Here is a 16,709-nt window from a genome sequence, read left to right on the forward strand (position 1 = left end):
AAAAGGGATGAAATGGAGCTACATGTAATGAGGTGGATAGACCTACAGTCTGTCATACAGAGTGAAGTAAGTCAGAAAGAGAAAGACAAATATTGTATGCTAACTCACATATACAGAATCTAAAAATGGTACTGATGAACTCAGTGACAAGAACAAGGACGCAGATACAGAGAATGGACTGGAGAACTTGAGGTTTGGGAGGGGGCAGGGGGTGAAGGGGAAGCTGAGACGAAGCGAGAGAGTAGCACAGACATATATATACTACCAACTGTTTCAATAGGTAGCCAGTGGGAAGTTGTTGTATAACAAAGGGAGTCCAACTCGAGGATGGAAGATGCCTTAGAGGACTGGGGCGGGGAGGGTGGGGGGGACTCGATGAGGGGGGAGTCAAGGAAGGGAGGGAATACAGGGAAATGTTTATAAAAATAGATGATTGAACTTGGTGTACCCCCCAAAAAATAATAAATAAATAAATAAAATTAAATTAAAAAAATACAAAAAACTACATAATCATCTCAATAGATGCAGAAAAAGCTTTTGATAAAATTCAATACCCATTTATGACAAAAACTCTCAATAAGGGTGGGCATAGAGGGAACCTACCTCAACATAATAAAGGCCATATATGACAAACCCACAGCAAACATCATTCTCAATGGTGAAAAACAGAAAGCATTCCCTCTAAGATCAGGAACAAGACAAGGATATCCACTCTCTCCACACTATTGAACATAGTTTTGGAAGTCCTTGCCATAGCAATCAGGGAAAAAAAAGAAATTAAAGGAATCCAAATTGGAAAAGAAGTAAAACTGTTTGCAGATGACATGATACTATACATAGAAAATCCTAAAGATGCCACCAGAAAACTACTTGAGCTAATCAATGAATTTGGTAAAATTGCAGGATACAAAATTAACACACAGAAATCTCTTGCATTCCTATACACTAACAATGAAAGATCAGAAAGAGAAATTAAGGAAACAATCCCATTCACCATTGCAACAAAAAGAATAAAATACCTAGGAATAAACCTAACTAAGGAGGTAAAAGACCCATACTCAGAAAACTATAAGACACTAATGAAAGAAATCAAAGAAGACACAGACAGATGGAGAGATATACCACGTTCTTGGATTGGAAGAATCAACATTGTGAAAATGACTATGCTACCAAAAGCAATTTACAGATTCAGGGCAATCTCTATCAAATTACCAATGGCATTTTTCACAGAAGTAGAACAAGAAATCTTACGATTTGTGTGGAAACCCAAAAGACCCCGAATAGCCAAAGCAATCTTGAGAAGGAAAGACGGAGTTGGTGGAATCAGGCTTCCTGACTTCAGTCTATACTACAAGGCCACAATGATCAAGACAGTATGGTACTGGCACAAAAACAGAAATATAGATCAATGGAACAGGATAGAAAGCCCAGAAATAACTATGGTCAACTCATCTATGACAAAGGAGGCAAGAATATACAAGGGAAAAAAGCCAGCCTCTTCAATCAGTGGTGCTTGGAAAACTGTACAACTGCGTGTAAAATAATGAAATTAGAACACTCCCTAACACCATACACAAAAATAAACTCAAAATGGATTAAAGACCTAAATGTAAGGCCAGACACTATAAAACTCCTAGAGGAAAACATAAGAAGAACACTCTTCGACATAAATCACAGCAAGATCTTTTTTGATCCACCCCCTAGAGTAATGGAAATAAAAACAAAAATAAATAAGTGGGACCTAATGAAACTTCAGAGCTTCTGCACAGCAAAGGAAACTATAAGCAAGACGAAAAGACAGCCCTCAGAAAGGGAGAAAATATTTGCAAATGAATCAACAGACAAGGGATTAATCTCCAAAATATATAAACAGTTCATCTAGCTCAATATCAAAAAAAAACAAACCACCCAATCAAAAAATGGGCAGAAGACCTAAATAGGCATTTCTCCAAAGAAGACATACGGATGGCCAAGAGGCACATGAAAAGCTGCTCAACATCACTAATTATTAGAGAAATGCAAATCAAAACGACAATGAGGTATCACCTCACACTGGTTAGAATGAGCATCATTGGAAAATCAACAAACAGTAAATGCTGGAGAGGGTGTGGAGAAAAGGGAACTTTCTTGCATTGTTGGTGGGAATGTAAATTGATACAGCCACTATGGAGAACAGTATGGGGGTTCCTTGCAAAACTAAAAATAGAGTTACCATATGACCCAGCAATCCCAATGCTGGGCGTATACCCAGAGAAGACCATAATTCAAAAAGACACATGCACTCCAATGTTCACTGCAGCAATATTTACAGTAGCCAGGACATGGAAGCAACCTAAATGTCCATCAACAGATGAATGGATAAAGAAGATGTGGTACATATATGCAATGGAATATTACTCATCTGTAAAAAGGAATGACACTGGGACATTTGTAGAGACATAGATGGACCTAAAGACAGTCATGCAGAGTGAAGTGAGTCAGAAAGAGAAAAACAAATATATATTAACACATATATGCATAATATAGAAAAATGGTACAAATCAACTGGTTTGCAAGGCAGAAATAGAGACACAGATGTAGAGAACAAACATAGGGACACCAAGTGCGGAAAGCTGGGGCGGGGGGTGTTGGGGGCGGAATGAATTGGGAGATTGGGATTTCTACACATTCATTACTAATAAGAAAAAAATTACCTAATTGTACATTCTAAATATATGCAGTTTATTGTGTCAACTGTATCTCAATAAAAGTTCTTAAAAAACAAAATAAAATAAAAAAAGACTGTTAACAAAAAAAAATGTAAATGGATGATCCAGAAGTAGACCCTGAGGGGGATTCCCTGGAGGTCCTGCAGTAGGACTCTGCGCTTCCATTGCAGGGGGCACAGTTTCGATCCCCGGTTGGGGAACTAGGATCCTGCATCCTGTGTGGTGTGGCCAAAATAAATAAATAAATATATAATAAAATCTTTTTTTGAAAAAAAAGAATTAGACCTTGATAGAGTTAGGAAAAATATAATGAATTTTAGGACATTATTAGGACAGTTTCCAAAATTTAAATACTGAAGATTGATCAGATAATATAATATCAATGATAAATTTCCATATTTTTGTTCTTTTATAACTTTACTGAGAAGTATAACAATAATACTGATTATTAGAGATAGATATTGACACATGGAGAGAATGATAAAGCAAAAGCAAATGGACAAAATATAAAAAATTGGTGAACAAAAAAATAAAGGATATATAGGAATTTCTTGAATTTTTTCAACTTGTTTTTGGTTTAATTAAAATTATAGTGAAATGAAAATGTTAACACCAAGGCAAAAATAAAAATCAATAATATATACTATGAAAGAAAAAGTAAAGAGAATGATGAGAAATGTATTTCAGGAAGAGCAGAGTCTTGAGCTATGTTGAAGGAACAAGCCATGGGAAGATGTGAAAAAAAAATTCAGTTAAGAAACACAAGCATAAAGGTGCTAAGTAATGCCTTTGAGAAAGAATAAAAATTTTGTGCTATGAGGGCAGAGAGAGTATCAGGGAGTGATACATTAGGCAGGGGTTAGGGCCTTATAAATAATGTCAAGATACTTGAGTTACTTTCTAAGAGTAAAATGGAATAAAACTGTTTGGGACAAGTGAGTGATATGATCTGATTTGCCATTTAAAAATATTATCTGTGTATAGGGAAGGCTGTAAGGGAGATACAGTAAGGAGAACCCTTAGAAAACATTGCGGTGGCTCAGGTACAGTTGGTGCCTTGGCCTGGAATCGTTGTGGTGGAGGTGATGATAAGCAGGCACAAATGGCGTATGTTTTAAAGGACATGTGTAGGCATTTTCCATGGATTGCGTGATGTATGATGAGTACATAGGTGAATGGAATGCCATCAAGAGTCTGCCCCTGGCCTGCAGACCAATAATCTGAATGAGTCATATGGGGGCATCCTTTCTATCAATCTCTAAATTACATTCTTAGACTACATATTTTGTGTGACAGCCAATAGGCCGGTACGTCTTCAATACTACTGAAGAATCATGAAGAAAGTCTATTTCTTTAACTAGTTGTTGCTTTTTATATGCCATTTAAAACTGCTCTTCAATGCTTTTCATTCATTCAGCATCGGTTATTTCATAATTTCTCCCTCTTGCCATATTTCTCTCCAGTGCGCTTCATTTGCTAAATATGGAAAACAGCACCTATCTCTTTTATCCAGGGTGTGAATAATACAAATTTATTTTTAAAAATTATTCAGATTTGGAGATACCTATATATGCCAACTATAAGCTGGATATTACTGTATTTAGAGTTTATTTGACATGTTAATTCTTGAGGAATTTCCTATGGCTGACTTATTGATTAAGCTCCTAGTTGCTTTTAATATCTAGGGCAAATACTGCTTCCCAAACAGGAGCCCTCTCTTGTTTGTAATCTCACACAAATCCCAAGGGCCTCTCAAAGAAAGCACAAATCCATTGTCCTCATAATGACTTCTGCATCCAGAAATGGAACTTTTATGTCACTAAGAGCAGCTTTGCTGCACAATGTCTACAAATCCATCATTCCAGAATAGGATTTTGCTTTGTTTTGAATTTTCAAAAAGCAAGCAATGCCACAGCCCCACCTCCGCTTCCCCCTACACATGTGCATGTGCGTACACACACACACACACACACACACACACACTCATGCCCATACACAATCATGTAGTCTTGAGTCTCAAAGTTAATTTCAAAGATTTACGTCTGAGAGCACAAAGAATTTTCAGCATTTGAAATTGTTATTGTGGTTGTTTTGCTTTTGAATGCTTCAAAGATATCAGGTAAAAATTTTACCTATGGCTTAAAATCTCTCCCAAAACTTTACAAATGAAAAGCTATTCTTTGTAGCACTTGCACTATTTTTAATTTTAGAGCAAACCCTAGTAATAATAGCTTTTCAACATGTTACATAAAGAGAATGTTGAATAAATGTATGGAATATTTGTAATTTGATAGAATCAATGTTCCATTTCTGCTAAGACATGAAATTGGTAGGAATTTGAGCTGTTGCTCCAAAGCAGCAGATAATACACATTAACCATTTTGTGCAACTATGTGAGTAATCATCCCAAACATCTGTAGGCTTTTTTACCTTTGGTAAATGTGAACATGGTAGAAAGGTATATTTTTCACTGGTTTCAATAACAGTTTAAAAGACTGCTCATGGTAGTGTTCATATTACCCTATAAAACTACTGTGACTATTATAGTCCCCTGGTCAGACTACTATGGAATTAGCTGTTTTATAGCCCTTCAACTCTGCATTCATGGATGCTACAGTGTTACATGTTAGCCATATCATGGTGCACTGGATATGACATTCCTCAATGGAAGGGACAAGAGAAAATTAGGGAACAAAATCACTATGCTCCTTGTATATATATAAACTATCAGAACAGGATTTAATCAGTGAGTGCATTCTGAGTGCTGATTTTTCACTGCTATCTTCATTCAGTGGTAGCAGCATTGTCATTTTGTAAAAGGAAATCTGAGGATCAATATAACTACTACTAATTTTGACTCACCTACAGCTAATCTGCACTGTGAGTTGGATCTGCTTTATTATAGTCATTGACAGATGAGAAAACTTGGAATTGAATCTGCACTATGCCAGAGCAACTAGAGAATGTTAAGAAAAATTCCAGAAAAATGTTTTGCCATGATCCATAGCAAAAGCCTGAATGTTTACAATAAACAAGTTTTTTTTAATCATAATTGTATATGATTTTAGGTAAAAATAATTTTCCTCAAAAAGAATTGTACTCAGTCAGAAAGAGAAGGGCAAATATTGTATGCTAACTCACATATACGGAATCTAAAAATGGTACTGATGAACTCAGTGACAAGAACAAGGAAGCAGATACAGAGAATGGAATGGAGAACTCGAGGTATGGGAGGGGGCGGGGGGTGAAGGGGAAACTGAGAAGAAGCGAGAGAGTAGCACAGACATATATATACTACCAACTGTAAAATAGTCAGTGGGAAGTTGTTGTATAACAAAGGGAGTCCAACTCAAGGATGGAAGATGCCTTAGAGGACTGGGGCAGGGAGGGTGGGGGGGACTCGAGGGGGGGCGTCAAGGAAGGGAGGGAATATGGGGATATGTGTATAAAAAACAGTTGATTGAACCTGGTGTACCCCCCAAAAAATAAAAATAAAAAAAAATAAAAAAAAAAAGAATTGTACTCAGCAATAATAATGGGGTGAGAGGAATCTTTGGGAGGAAACAGATATGTTTATGGCCTTGATGGTGGTGATGGTTTCATAGGTGCATCCTTATCCCCAAACTCTCTGAGCTGTTTACATTAAATACATACAGCTTTTTACATGTCAATCATAACCCAATAAAATAGTTTAAAAATGATTTCAGCAGAAAGTTCAAAGATGCTTATTTTCTCCCTTATCTTTACCCAACCTGGTGTCCTACAACAGGTATAAACTATTTTCTACCCAATCAGGTATCCTAAATTTTCTGAGTATATATTATTTATATGAAAGTGGCTAAAAAACACTTCAGGTGAGTAGAAATGCACATTCAATAAAATTAACTTTATCAAAGGCATCATTATGAAAGGATGGCCTGTTAACATGTAAATTAACTTACATGGAATTTATTCATGTTCAAGTCACATAGACTCTACCAATTCCCTGTGTGGCATCCAGATATAGTTTTAATTTAAATATTACAATGCTATAGTGTTTTTCTACTGTAGAATTATACATGCTTATGATGATAAATAAAAATTTTTACAGTAAAAGAAAAGAACAGTCTTAAAGAGACTATTAGATTCAGTTAATATTTATGGAATATCTTCAGTAGTGCACTAAATATGAATTTTTTTTGTTTCCTAATTTAAAGCGAATAATTGCCATTTCTCATGAAGATAATTTAATTTTATCCAATGATTCCGTTATTGACCCTTTCCAGTCAGACCCCTACAAGGGTCCTCCTGTTGTTTGGGACAATAGGAGACTAAATTCAGATCAGAAGCAAAGGAAAGCTTTAGTCTTTGTATGGGAAGAAAGCAACCTGCCCTCTATGCGCTTTCCCCAACCCGCCAGGCAGCTTTATAGGGATCTCATAAGTGGGGAAGGGGTGGAGTTCTCCCGGGTGGGGCACAGCTGTGCTGCTCACGTGCTCAAGCTCCACATTGCAGCGGGGAGCATCTCTGCGCATGGCCCGCCGCAGCCATGTTGAATTGAGTATTCTGTGCAGCTTCCACAAGTGACTCCTGAGCTGAGCTGTCAGGACAGCCATTTTGCACTAAGAACTCTGGTCTGAAGTGCTGGGTGAGAGACCTGCAGACACAGCACCCTATGAGCAAGAGCCACCGAGAAAAAGGTTAGACTTTATTACCCAGATTCTATTTTTATTTCCCAAGCATTGTTAATGAGCGTTGCTGGCGTAAATTCCACATTTGGGAGGGTTGTACTACAACAGGAGATAACTTCAGGGTCCTCGCTGAAAAACCCCTTTAAGTGTCTTTTCTCATACATACAAAATGGCAGTGGAAGAAAGTGTCATTTTACTCAACTGTAGGAATGTTCAAAGTCAGTGCGTTAGAGTTTTGGTAACAGATGAATTCCAATGCAAAAGCTAACGTTCCCCTTGCTGTACCTATTGTGTGAAATATTTTGGCATATTCTGGGGGGGAGCAGGGGGAGAAGATACATTTTACTTTCAAAACTTTACTTACAATATATTGAATGCAGTGATTTCATCGTGAGAATTGTTTCTTCCTTTTAAAATTCTGCCTGGTGTTTCCCAGTCTTCATCAGCTTGTTAAATCTCATTTTCATGAATACTATAAAACATATTTAGCTAGGGATCCATCTACTTTCAATTAAAAAAAAACTCTAACATTGCATCAGGATCCCATATGTAAATATATTTGAGAATCTCTGGAGATTATTTGCTCTACAAGTCCATGCTAGCTATTATTACGTGTTTTAGTGGCTAAATGTCCCTTGCCAGATTCCTCCTGTTGGCTTTATCTATCATCACATCTCCATAATGGTAACCTCCTGGAGAAATGCTTTTCCTAGTCTGCTACTACTTTCTCCACATAGCCGTTTCGTTTCAACTATAGTTCTTATCTTTATTTCAGGAGGTAATTGTTGAGATTAGATTGTCACTTGAAATAGGATGTTATTAATGCCTCAGAAATAATATAAGGGAAGTACATTTTCTATCTGTGGCTTTTCCTGCAGCTAGGAAGCCCTGACCCATCATCACGGAACCCTGACAGGTGTGGCTCTGCCTAATCAGAGAGGCTCCATGGAGCCGAGCACGTCTCCCAAAACACGTGATACCAATAACCCTGTCAGTGGATTCAGTCTCCTCTCTGTGAGGCCCACAGACAGCAGAGATTTCCCCCAACTCAGGATCAGAGACTCTCCTCCTTAGTCCTCATTTTCCTGTCCAAATAATGAACTCCCCTCAAGGTAATTGGTGCTATTTGTGACCCACATCTTCAAAGGGACCCTTTATCTCCACAGGAGAAAGAACATTAGCAGACAGCTGTGCTGTGAGCAGAAAGCACACACATGAAATTCATTTATGTTCTTGAAAAGAACAAAACAGCAAAGACAGGTTGTCCAGGTACCCACAACTTTAGTCCAAATCTGTTCTCACTTTAAATTAGTGCACAAATCACTGAAAAATACTAATCCATAACATTTTCGTGACATATTGGTTCATTGTAATTGAATTTTTAGAAGTTCCCTAAAGAGCAGACACAATGCTATACAGACTGAAGGAAATGATTATATTCAACATGGTAATAATAGATTTTGAAATTATTTTTCTTGCCTGGAATGCCTTTAATCCATCAGTGTAGTTTTCTCTGAGATGGAATTCACTGTGAATATTAAGTACATGGCCTGCATTAATTTATGATAGTAAAGGTATTTGCTTAACCAAATTAAGCATTATGGTTTCATTGAGGAGAAATTAATAAGGATTACTCAGGATATATGAGAGGAACTCATTGACTATGTAATTAATTTAAACATATGTAAACAGATTGTTATGTGAGCTATTTAGGCATGTAATTATAAATCATTAAATTGCACATGAATTCATTTAGGTAACTATAAATGGTAATGATGTTGTCTAATGTTTACATTTGCTTAAAATTTATTCAAAATGTTATATTTAACTTCTGTTTTTTTCATATTACATCATTGTAATAGTGTTCCCATTTGTCTTCATTTAAATATTATTTTTATTTAAAAATGTAAAATAGTCATAAACCTATATAAAACTTAGAAGTACAATATAAAGAATATTTTTTCTTGGACTATTTAGAAGTAAATTGCTGACCTGATGCCTCATCATCCCTACATAATATAGTGTAGTTTTCCTATAAACATGAACATTCTCCTAGACAGAAACAGAAAGAGGAAGACAGATAGTACAGTAATTGAAAGCTAACACTGATACATTACTAAAATCTAACTCTCAGACCCAATTCCAATTTAACCATCTCCCAATAATATCCTGTATATCAAGATGATCCATTTCAGAATCATTCACTGCATTTATTTGTTTCAGCTTTACCAGAGTTTAATTGACAAACATGAGTCATATTTGTCAGTTAAACTCTAGTAAAGACATTTAAAGTACACATAGTGCTTATTTGATATAATTTTACAATACATTGTGAAAGGAATTCTACCATCTGGTTAATTAAAACATTCATTACTTCACATCTCACATATTTATCTTATTTTTCTACTCTTTTAGCGAATTTCAATTATATAGTATGGTATTAAAAACTCTAGTCACCATGTTTTACATTCGAGCCTCAGACGTTATCTTATAGCTGAAAATTTGTACCCTTTTATGAGCCTCTCCTTATCTCCCCCATCTGTGAACCACTGGCAACCACTTTTCTACTCTGTTTCTAAGAGTTTAACTTCTTTTTTAGGTTCCACATGTAAATGAAATGCAGTATTTGTTTTTTTGTAACTGGCTTATTACACTTAGCATAATGCCCTCAAGGTCTAACCATGGTGTTGCAAATGGAAGGGTTTCCTTTTCTCATGACTGAATAATATTCACTCACACACACACACACACACACACACACACACACACATATGTATATAAATATTTTTATATATACTTCAAACCATTTTTATCCATCCACTGATGAACACTTAGGTTGTTTCACTATCTTAGCTATTGTTAATAATCATTCACTGCATTTAGATGCCGTATCTTTTTAGTCTCCAGTCTAGAGCTGTTCTTAAATTGTTCTTTGGCTTTGAAGATTGCAGGTCAGTTGTCTTGTGTTGTCCCTTAATTTATGTTTTTCTAGTGTTTCCTCAAGATTATATTCATGTCATGTATCTTCAGAATATCACAGAAATGATGTGTTCTTTTCACTGTATCTTATCAAGTGGTATATAGCTTCAATTTGTCCCATTACTGATGTTTACTTTGATCACTTGATAGTTGGTATGTTTCAGTTTTCTCTATTAAAAAGATTCTCTTTCTTGTAATTATTAAGATTTGGGGAAAGATTTAATTTGAAGAATTTTAAGCTCTATAAAAACCCCATTCTTGATAAAAGTATACACACACACACTCATGAAATTTTCTTAAGTTTTCTTTATATTCATTGGATTTTATTCATTTTTTTGAGTACTCAAAATATCCCCAGTTTGTCCAGTTTGGGCCCATTCAATCTGGCTTTGTGTTCTCTGTCATGTTTCCATTATTCCTTTAGCACTTCTTTGCCTTCAGGCACAATGAGAAGTTCCTGGCTTTATGTTCTTTTCCTACCCAACCCTAGAATTAACTTTTTTCCCAAGGAGTTCTAATTTATTTAGTAGAAAATTTAGAAGCTAAAATCTGGTTGCTAGGGGTCCACTCATTGATATTAGATCCTAGCTGTTCTATGGCTACACACACACACACACACACACACAACTGTATAATTTTATTTTCAGTTTATCAATCATCTTATATCTGTTTAAATTGAAAACTATAAACTCAAACCAATACTCAAAATTCCTATTTAATATCATAGTTTTGTATTTTTAATCCCATTGCTTAACATTGAGAAAACTGTTTTCCTCTGTATTTAATAAAACTACTTATTTAATCATTTTTCCAGTTTATCCACTCCCTCCTCTGTGTGCATGCTGTCCTTGCCCTGCTTGGGCTCTACCACCACACTCCAGCAGCTCCTTAGTCAGGATGACCTGCCCACCACACTCAGACTCTCAGTCCCTGAGATAAGCCAAGTGTAGATTTCCTCTTCGCTCTACTCAGCTCTCACCCACCATACAGGGAGGGGTGCCCACATTCCCACATGGATGTCCTTCTCATCCCACTTGGAATCCTAAACCTCTTGCTTGTATACTCCACTCTGAGCTGTTGTTGAAGAAGGAGGCAGGACTAGGGGATATCCTATACCACTCCTTGCTCAGCTTTCATTATTGGCTTTAGAATTTAATTGTTCAGAAAGAGATTTCAAGGAGAGGAAAAGGAAAGAGATGAAAAGGGAAGCAGAAAAAGGCAGAGGAAGTGGAAGTAAAATAGAAAAAGGAAAATTTTAAATTGTTTAATATAGAAAAGTAATACAATATGACATTTAAAAAACTAAAAAAACTTGAAAAATTAATTTCTCTATTTTGAAGTAATCCGTTGGTTATACATAACAATCCTTTTCTGTTACATATCCTACAAATACATCTTCTAGCCTGTGTTTTGCTTTTTGATTTGATATTGGTATTTATTAAAATGTTATATTTGAAATAATTTAAGCCTATATTTCCTTTCTTTTGTTACTAAAATATCTAAAACAACAAAAAAAATGACAAAATATTAGGCTTGTTAATTATTGATTGTGGGAACACAGGTGCTTTTATTATCAATTTTCTCTTTTTTGTGCACTGTAAAACATTTAAATTGCACTGAAGAAAGAACTTATATAGGGGAACAAATGATTCCTTGTGAAATTAAAAGTATAAAAATTGTCTATAAACCCGTTTTGAGTTCCTGCTGACTATAGACTATATCAACTAGGCAGTTAAGTTTGCAAGTGAGACTCAAAGCTCTGAGCTAAAGAGACAGTTCAGTTATTTTACTTGCCAAGGTTTTGCATGACAAGGATAATTCAAAATGAATAAAATTAAAAACAGCCCAAATGTGCATCAACAGATGAATGAGTAAACAAAATTGTGATATATTCATACAATAGAATTCAGTAATAAAAAGAAAGAAGTGATTGATAGAAGCAGCAACATGGAGGAATCTCAAGATAACTATGCTGACTTAAAGAATCCAGACAGATACTATATGATTCCATTTATGTAAAAGTCTAGAAAATAGAAACTAATAATCAGGGATAGAAAGCAGTTTGAGGAAGGAGAGGGGGCAGCAGGATAGAATTATAAAGGAGTATAAGAAAACTTTTCGGGATAATAGATACCTTCATTATTTTGATTGTGGTGAGGATTTCATATGTAGGTCAAAACTTATCAAATTTTAGACTTTAAATATTTGTAGTTTATTACATATCAATTATACTCTAACAAAGCTGTTAATATTTTTTTCAGTCAATTAAGCTATATTTTTTTAATGGCTTCTGGATTTTCATGCTTACTGTTTTTTTTTTAGTCCATATTCTGTTCATCTAAGTGTCATTTTTATATATATTATAAAGTAATGTTAGCTTTGTTTTCTTATAATTAAATATAGATAAAATATAAATAACAATAATTGAATTCCATTGTTTTAATTGAAATAAAATGACATTTGTAATACAATAATTCCCTATGCATGTTTAGCACAATTCCTATATGTTGTAATAGTTTATTTATCCCGTGCCAGTATTATAGTAGTTTGAGTGAAGTGGACTTTTAGCAAATTTTATCATCTAATAAGGTATAGCCTGTCTTAAAATTTAACTTTTTCAAAATGGATTTGCCTTTTATTAACTGTTTTTCTTCCTTTGTAACTTTAAAATCATTCTTTCTAGTTTTTTTTTTTTTTAACTCTGTTGGACTCTGATTAGAGTTCCATTAATTATAGTACATTAATAAAGTTTTTAGGATAGTAAGTCTGGTATTCCAAGAATATTTCATCTTGGTATTTCATTTAATGTCTTTCAATAACACCTCCTAGTTTGAGCTATATAAGTACTGTCCTTTCCTGTGAAATTTCTTTATGCACCACATACTCTGTCTTACTAATTTAATAAGGTATTTTCTATTTCTATTTCTAACATATAATTGCTATATATAAATCTATCTTTCTATATAAGCATCTGTTTAATTTGTAAATAGAATTAAAAAAATTTCTGATTATATGTTCTTTTCTTGTTGCACTAGCAGTAACCTAAAATATACCATTTATAGTAATGTAGAATGGTGTGTAGAGTAGATATTTAATTTTAAAACAATTATATACATAAAGTAGATTAAATATGCATTATAAATGTTAATGCAGTATAGCATATTAAGGAAGACGTTATGGAATTAGACACTGACAGCCATCATTTACTAGCTCTTTGACCTTTAAAACTTATTTAACCTCTCTAAACCTCAAAGTGTTTACCTATCAAACTGATAGTGATCATGCCCTCTTCCTGATGTATTTGAAGAATGTAGTAACTTAACAACTAGTAACCATTAAATATAATTAATCATTTTTATTGTTTTTGAGAATTAAAGATTTAATATATAAAAGCAACATGCTCTTGAGGAAATTAGTAATGATTATTTAAATAACAAAAGGCATGCTATTGATCTCAGGTGGCCTTGGCCTGCAGCAGCTTGAAGCAGGATTTCACGGCAGTGAGAGCACTGAATTCTAGTCACTAGATAAGGGACCAGTGGCCAGTGACAAGGCCCTGGCCTGTCAGCTGTGTAGAAATGAAATTACACATAGAGATGAAAGTAGTGAAGCAAGTAAAGTGTTTATTAGGAGGAAAAAGAATATACGTGGATAGACACACAGGGAGTCTTAGAGAGAGAGTCAAGCCCTCATGGTAGTTGAGTCACTTTTATGGGGCATTTCTTCAAGGTTTCCTTTGGCCAATCATCTTGCTTTACCTGGTTCTGAGTCTGTATTTGGTATATCTCAGGGTCCTCCCCTGTGTGCATGCATACCTCTTAGCCAAGATGGATTCTAGCGAAGAGGCCTATTCATAGGTTGACATCACTTACTATGAGGTGACACCCCCTCCCGTTTGACCTCCGAGGAACCTTTCTGCACATATATAGTCAGGAAGTTCTCCTTGACCTTGGGAATGATAAATATGGTGTCTCTATCTTTTATCTGGACAGGGCTCAGCTATTCTCTCGCTCCTGCTGTTTTGGAGTATCTGTCCACAGGTGACAACTCCAGCTGCTCAGCCTGGGGCCCATCTATCTCCTGCTTCAGTATGTGTACTAAACAAATCTTAACTTAATATACATAAAAAATTAATTTAGCCATTTTGGGCTGACTTCCTGATGTATAAATTAGTGATACTAAATGATTTTACTAATTGAGTTGCTGAATCCAAAAAAGTGAATAAGTTTCATGACCTTTTGTAAAATTATAATAGAGAAACCAGTTGGAACTTAAGGCATTTTATGGACATTAGATAATATAATATTTAAAAAATCTTCTAATCTGGAAAACGGGAAACTGAAAATATGTGAATTAAATTACCATTTGTGATTCAAAGTAGGTGTAACTTTGCTAAAGTAGTAACATAGGTTGTTTCTATATTTATTTGGATTGTTCAGAGAAATCCTTTTCCTACACTTGATTTTAGACTTAGTCTAAACCTGTGTGCTTCTTAGTCACTGAGATATGTTCTCAGTGACTGCTAATTGCTTCCAAGAACTTTTAACACTATGAGAAAAACTTAGGTGTTTAAATCGTCTGTAAATCCCCATGGACTCTAAAGGAGTATGGGAGAACTCCTGGAACAAAATAGTCTTTCAGTGGCAATGCTCTGTTCTGTTAGGTAGCAAATTGAGATCTTTGATAAATGTATGTTAAGTGCAATATTATAGTATAATGAAGGAAGAAAACAAAGGTAGTAAGGAAAAAAGAAAATTGAGAAAAATATGCGCAACTATTCTAAAAGAAACTTTTAAAGAAGAGTTTTGAGGATAAAGAAATAGAGATGTCAGAATTAGTGGTAGGGAAAAATAGTAAGAAAAATATTCAAGAATCTTTTCAGTTTATAATGGCCTTTAAAAAAAAATAGTTAATTTCCTCTTTCTAGTTTAGAGTAAACATTTAACTTTCATAGCCAAAAAGTGCATTTGCTAAAGGTCTTTGAGTATAACATTCTCAAGTATATTTTAAGTGTTAAACTCTTATTGACCTACAAATAATCAATAATTTAAAAAAATATTCCATTAAAAAAATCTGTTTATCATCTTTGTAGTTCCTCTATAAAATTACTGTCTTTAGAATATTCATTTCAAATATGTAAGTATTGTGCAAGCACTAAGAGTTGGAGTTACCAAAAATCATTTACTATATATGTTATCTAATAATTATTGATAGATTCCTATATTACTAATATTCTCTTGTGGTATGTCACCTTTTTAGTCTCATTTAATTTTAACCAAATTATTGGAAAGAAATTTACCTCAGAGAGGACCTGTGCATCCCACAAGACCACAACTAGATAAGCCAAAAATAAAATTTGGAGTTAAAATCAAATTTCCATGATTCTAATACCAAGATGAGATTTTTTTTTGTTTAATAGTCATAACCATAAGATAATTTGTTCACCATCTTAATTATTAGTCAATAGTAAAGCAATTTATAGGAATACAGATGCTGTTCTCTTTAATTCACCAAAACTTCAGCTGGATTATTATAATATCCATTTGCCAAAATCAGTTAAGGGACTTTGACTAAGTACTGCAGAAAGATCAGGTCAAATGAAAATTCTAAGAGTTGTCATAGTCCCTGAGAAAACAGAAAGATATCCTGGAAAATAAGGAAAAGAAACAAGTAGAGCTCTCAAATATTCACAAGGTTGGCCTATTTTCTTATGTAAAGTAAACCTTGGATTGGAAGGAAAGCTTGAGCAATCCCTGGAATGATTGCAGGGGAGAATGAATGGAGTAGCTAGAAAGTCTTATGTGGCGATTTAGCCAAATATTTATTTCTTCATCCTATCCAATGGATCTTTAAGTAATTTTAGACTCTGTGATAAGCATCTTTGGTTTATCCAAGCAAAAGCAGATTCTGGTTTATTTTGTTTGTTTGTTTTCCCAATTGAATCCTGATTAATCAACAGCTTTATTTCTGCCAAGTGTGTCTGGGACATGAGGAGTTAGTAAATCCTGTAAGTTGTAAAACTGAAAAATATTGAAAATATAGTGTAGGAAACAAAAGGAACTTCAACTTTTTCTGTAATATATTTTGTTACTAAAATTTCTATAACAAAATGCCAAAATCTCATGCTTGTTAATTATTGGTTGTGGGAACATTGTGGGAACACAGGTGTTTTTTTTATTATTGTCTTTCTTTTTCTGCATTTTAAAACATGTTGAGCAATAAAAAAGATCTATGTACTACAGTATAAACTTATATATGAAGAAAAAAATGCTTCCCTGTGAAATGGTAAACAAACTTAGAGTCTATAAATCCACTTTGAGTTTGTGATGACTCCCTGATTACTCCAACATGG

At 34.5% G+C, this 16,709-nt stretch overlaps 1 protein-coding gene across 1 annotated transcript in view; it reads right to left on the reverse strand.

The window, feature by feature from the left end:
- The window catches only part of CYLC2 (cylicin 2), a 170,027-nt gene extending 162,724 nt beyond the window's left edge, over window positions 1–7,303 (reverse strand). Inside the window, exon 1 of the mRNA XM_057720613.1 lies at window positions 7,101–7,303. Coding sequence (XP_057576596.1) covers window positions 7,101–7,303 — 203 coding nt within the window. The remainder of the gene's footprint in view (window positions 1–7,100) is intronic.
- Between the last annotated feature and the right edge of the window lie 9,406 nt (window positions 7,304–16,709).

Source organism: Hippopotamus amphibius, chromosome 2, assembly GCF_030028045.1.
Source record: "Hippopotamus amphibius kiboko isolate mHipAmp2 chromosome 2, mHipAmp2.hap2, whole genome shotgun sequence".
In the NCBI taxonomy this organism is placed as follows: domain Eukaryota; kingdom Metazoa; phylum Chordata; class Mammalia; order Artiodactyla; family Hippopotamidae; genus Hippopotamus; species Hippopotamus amphibius.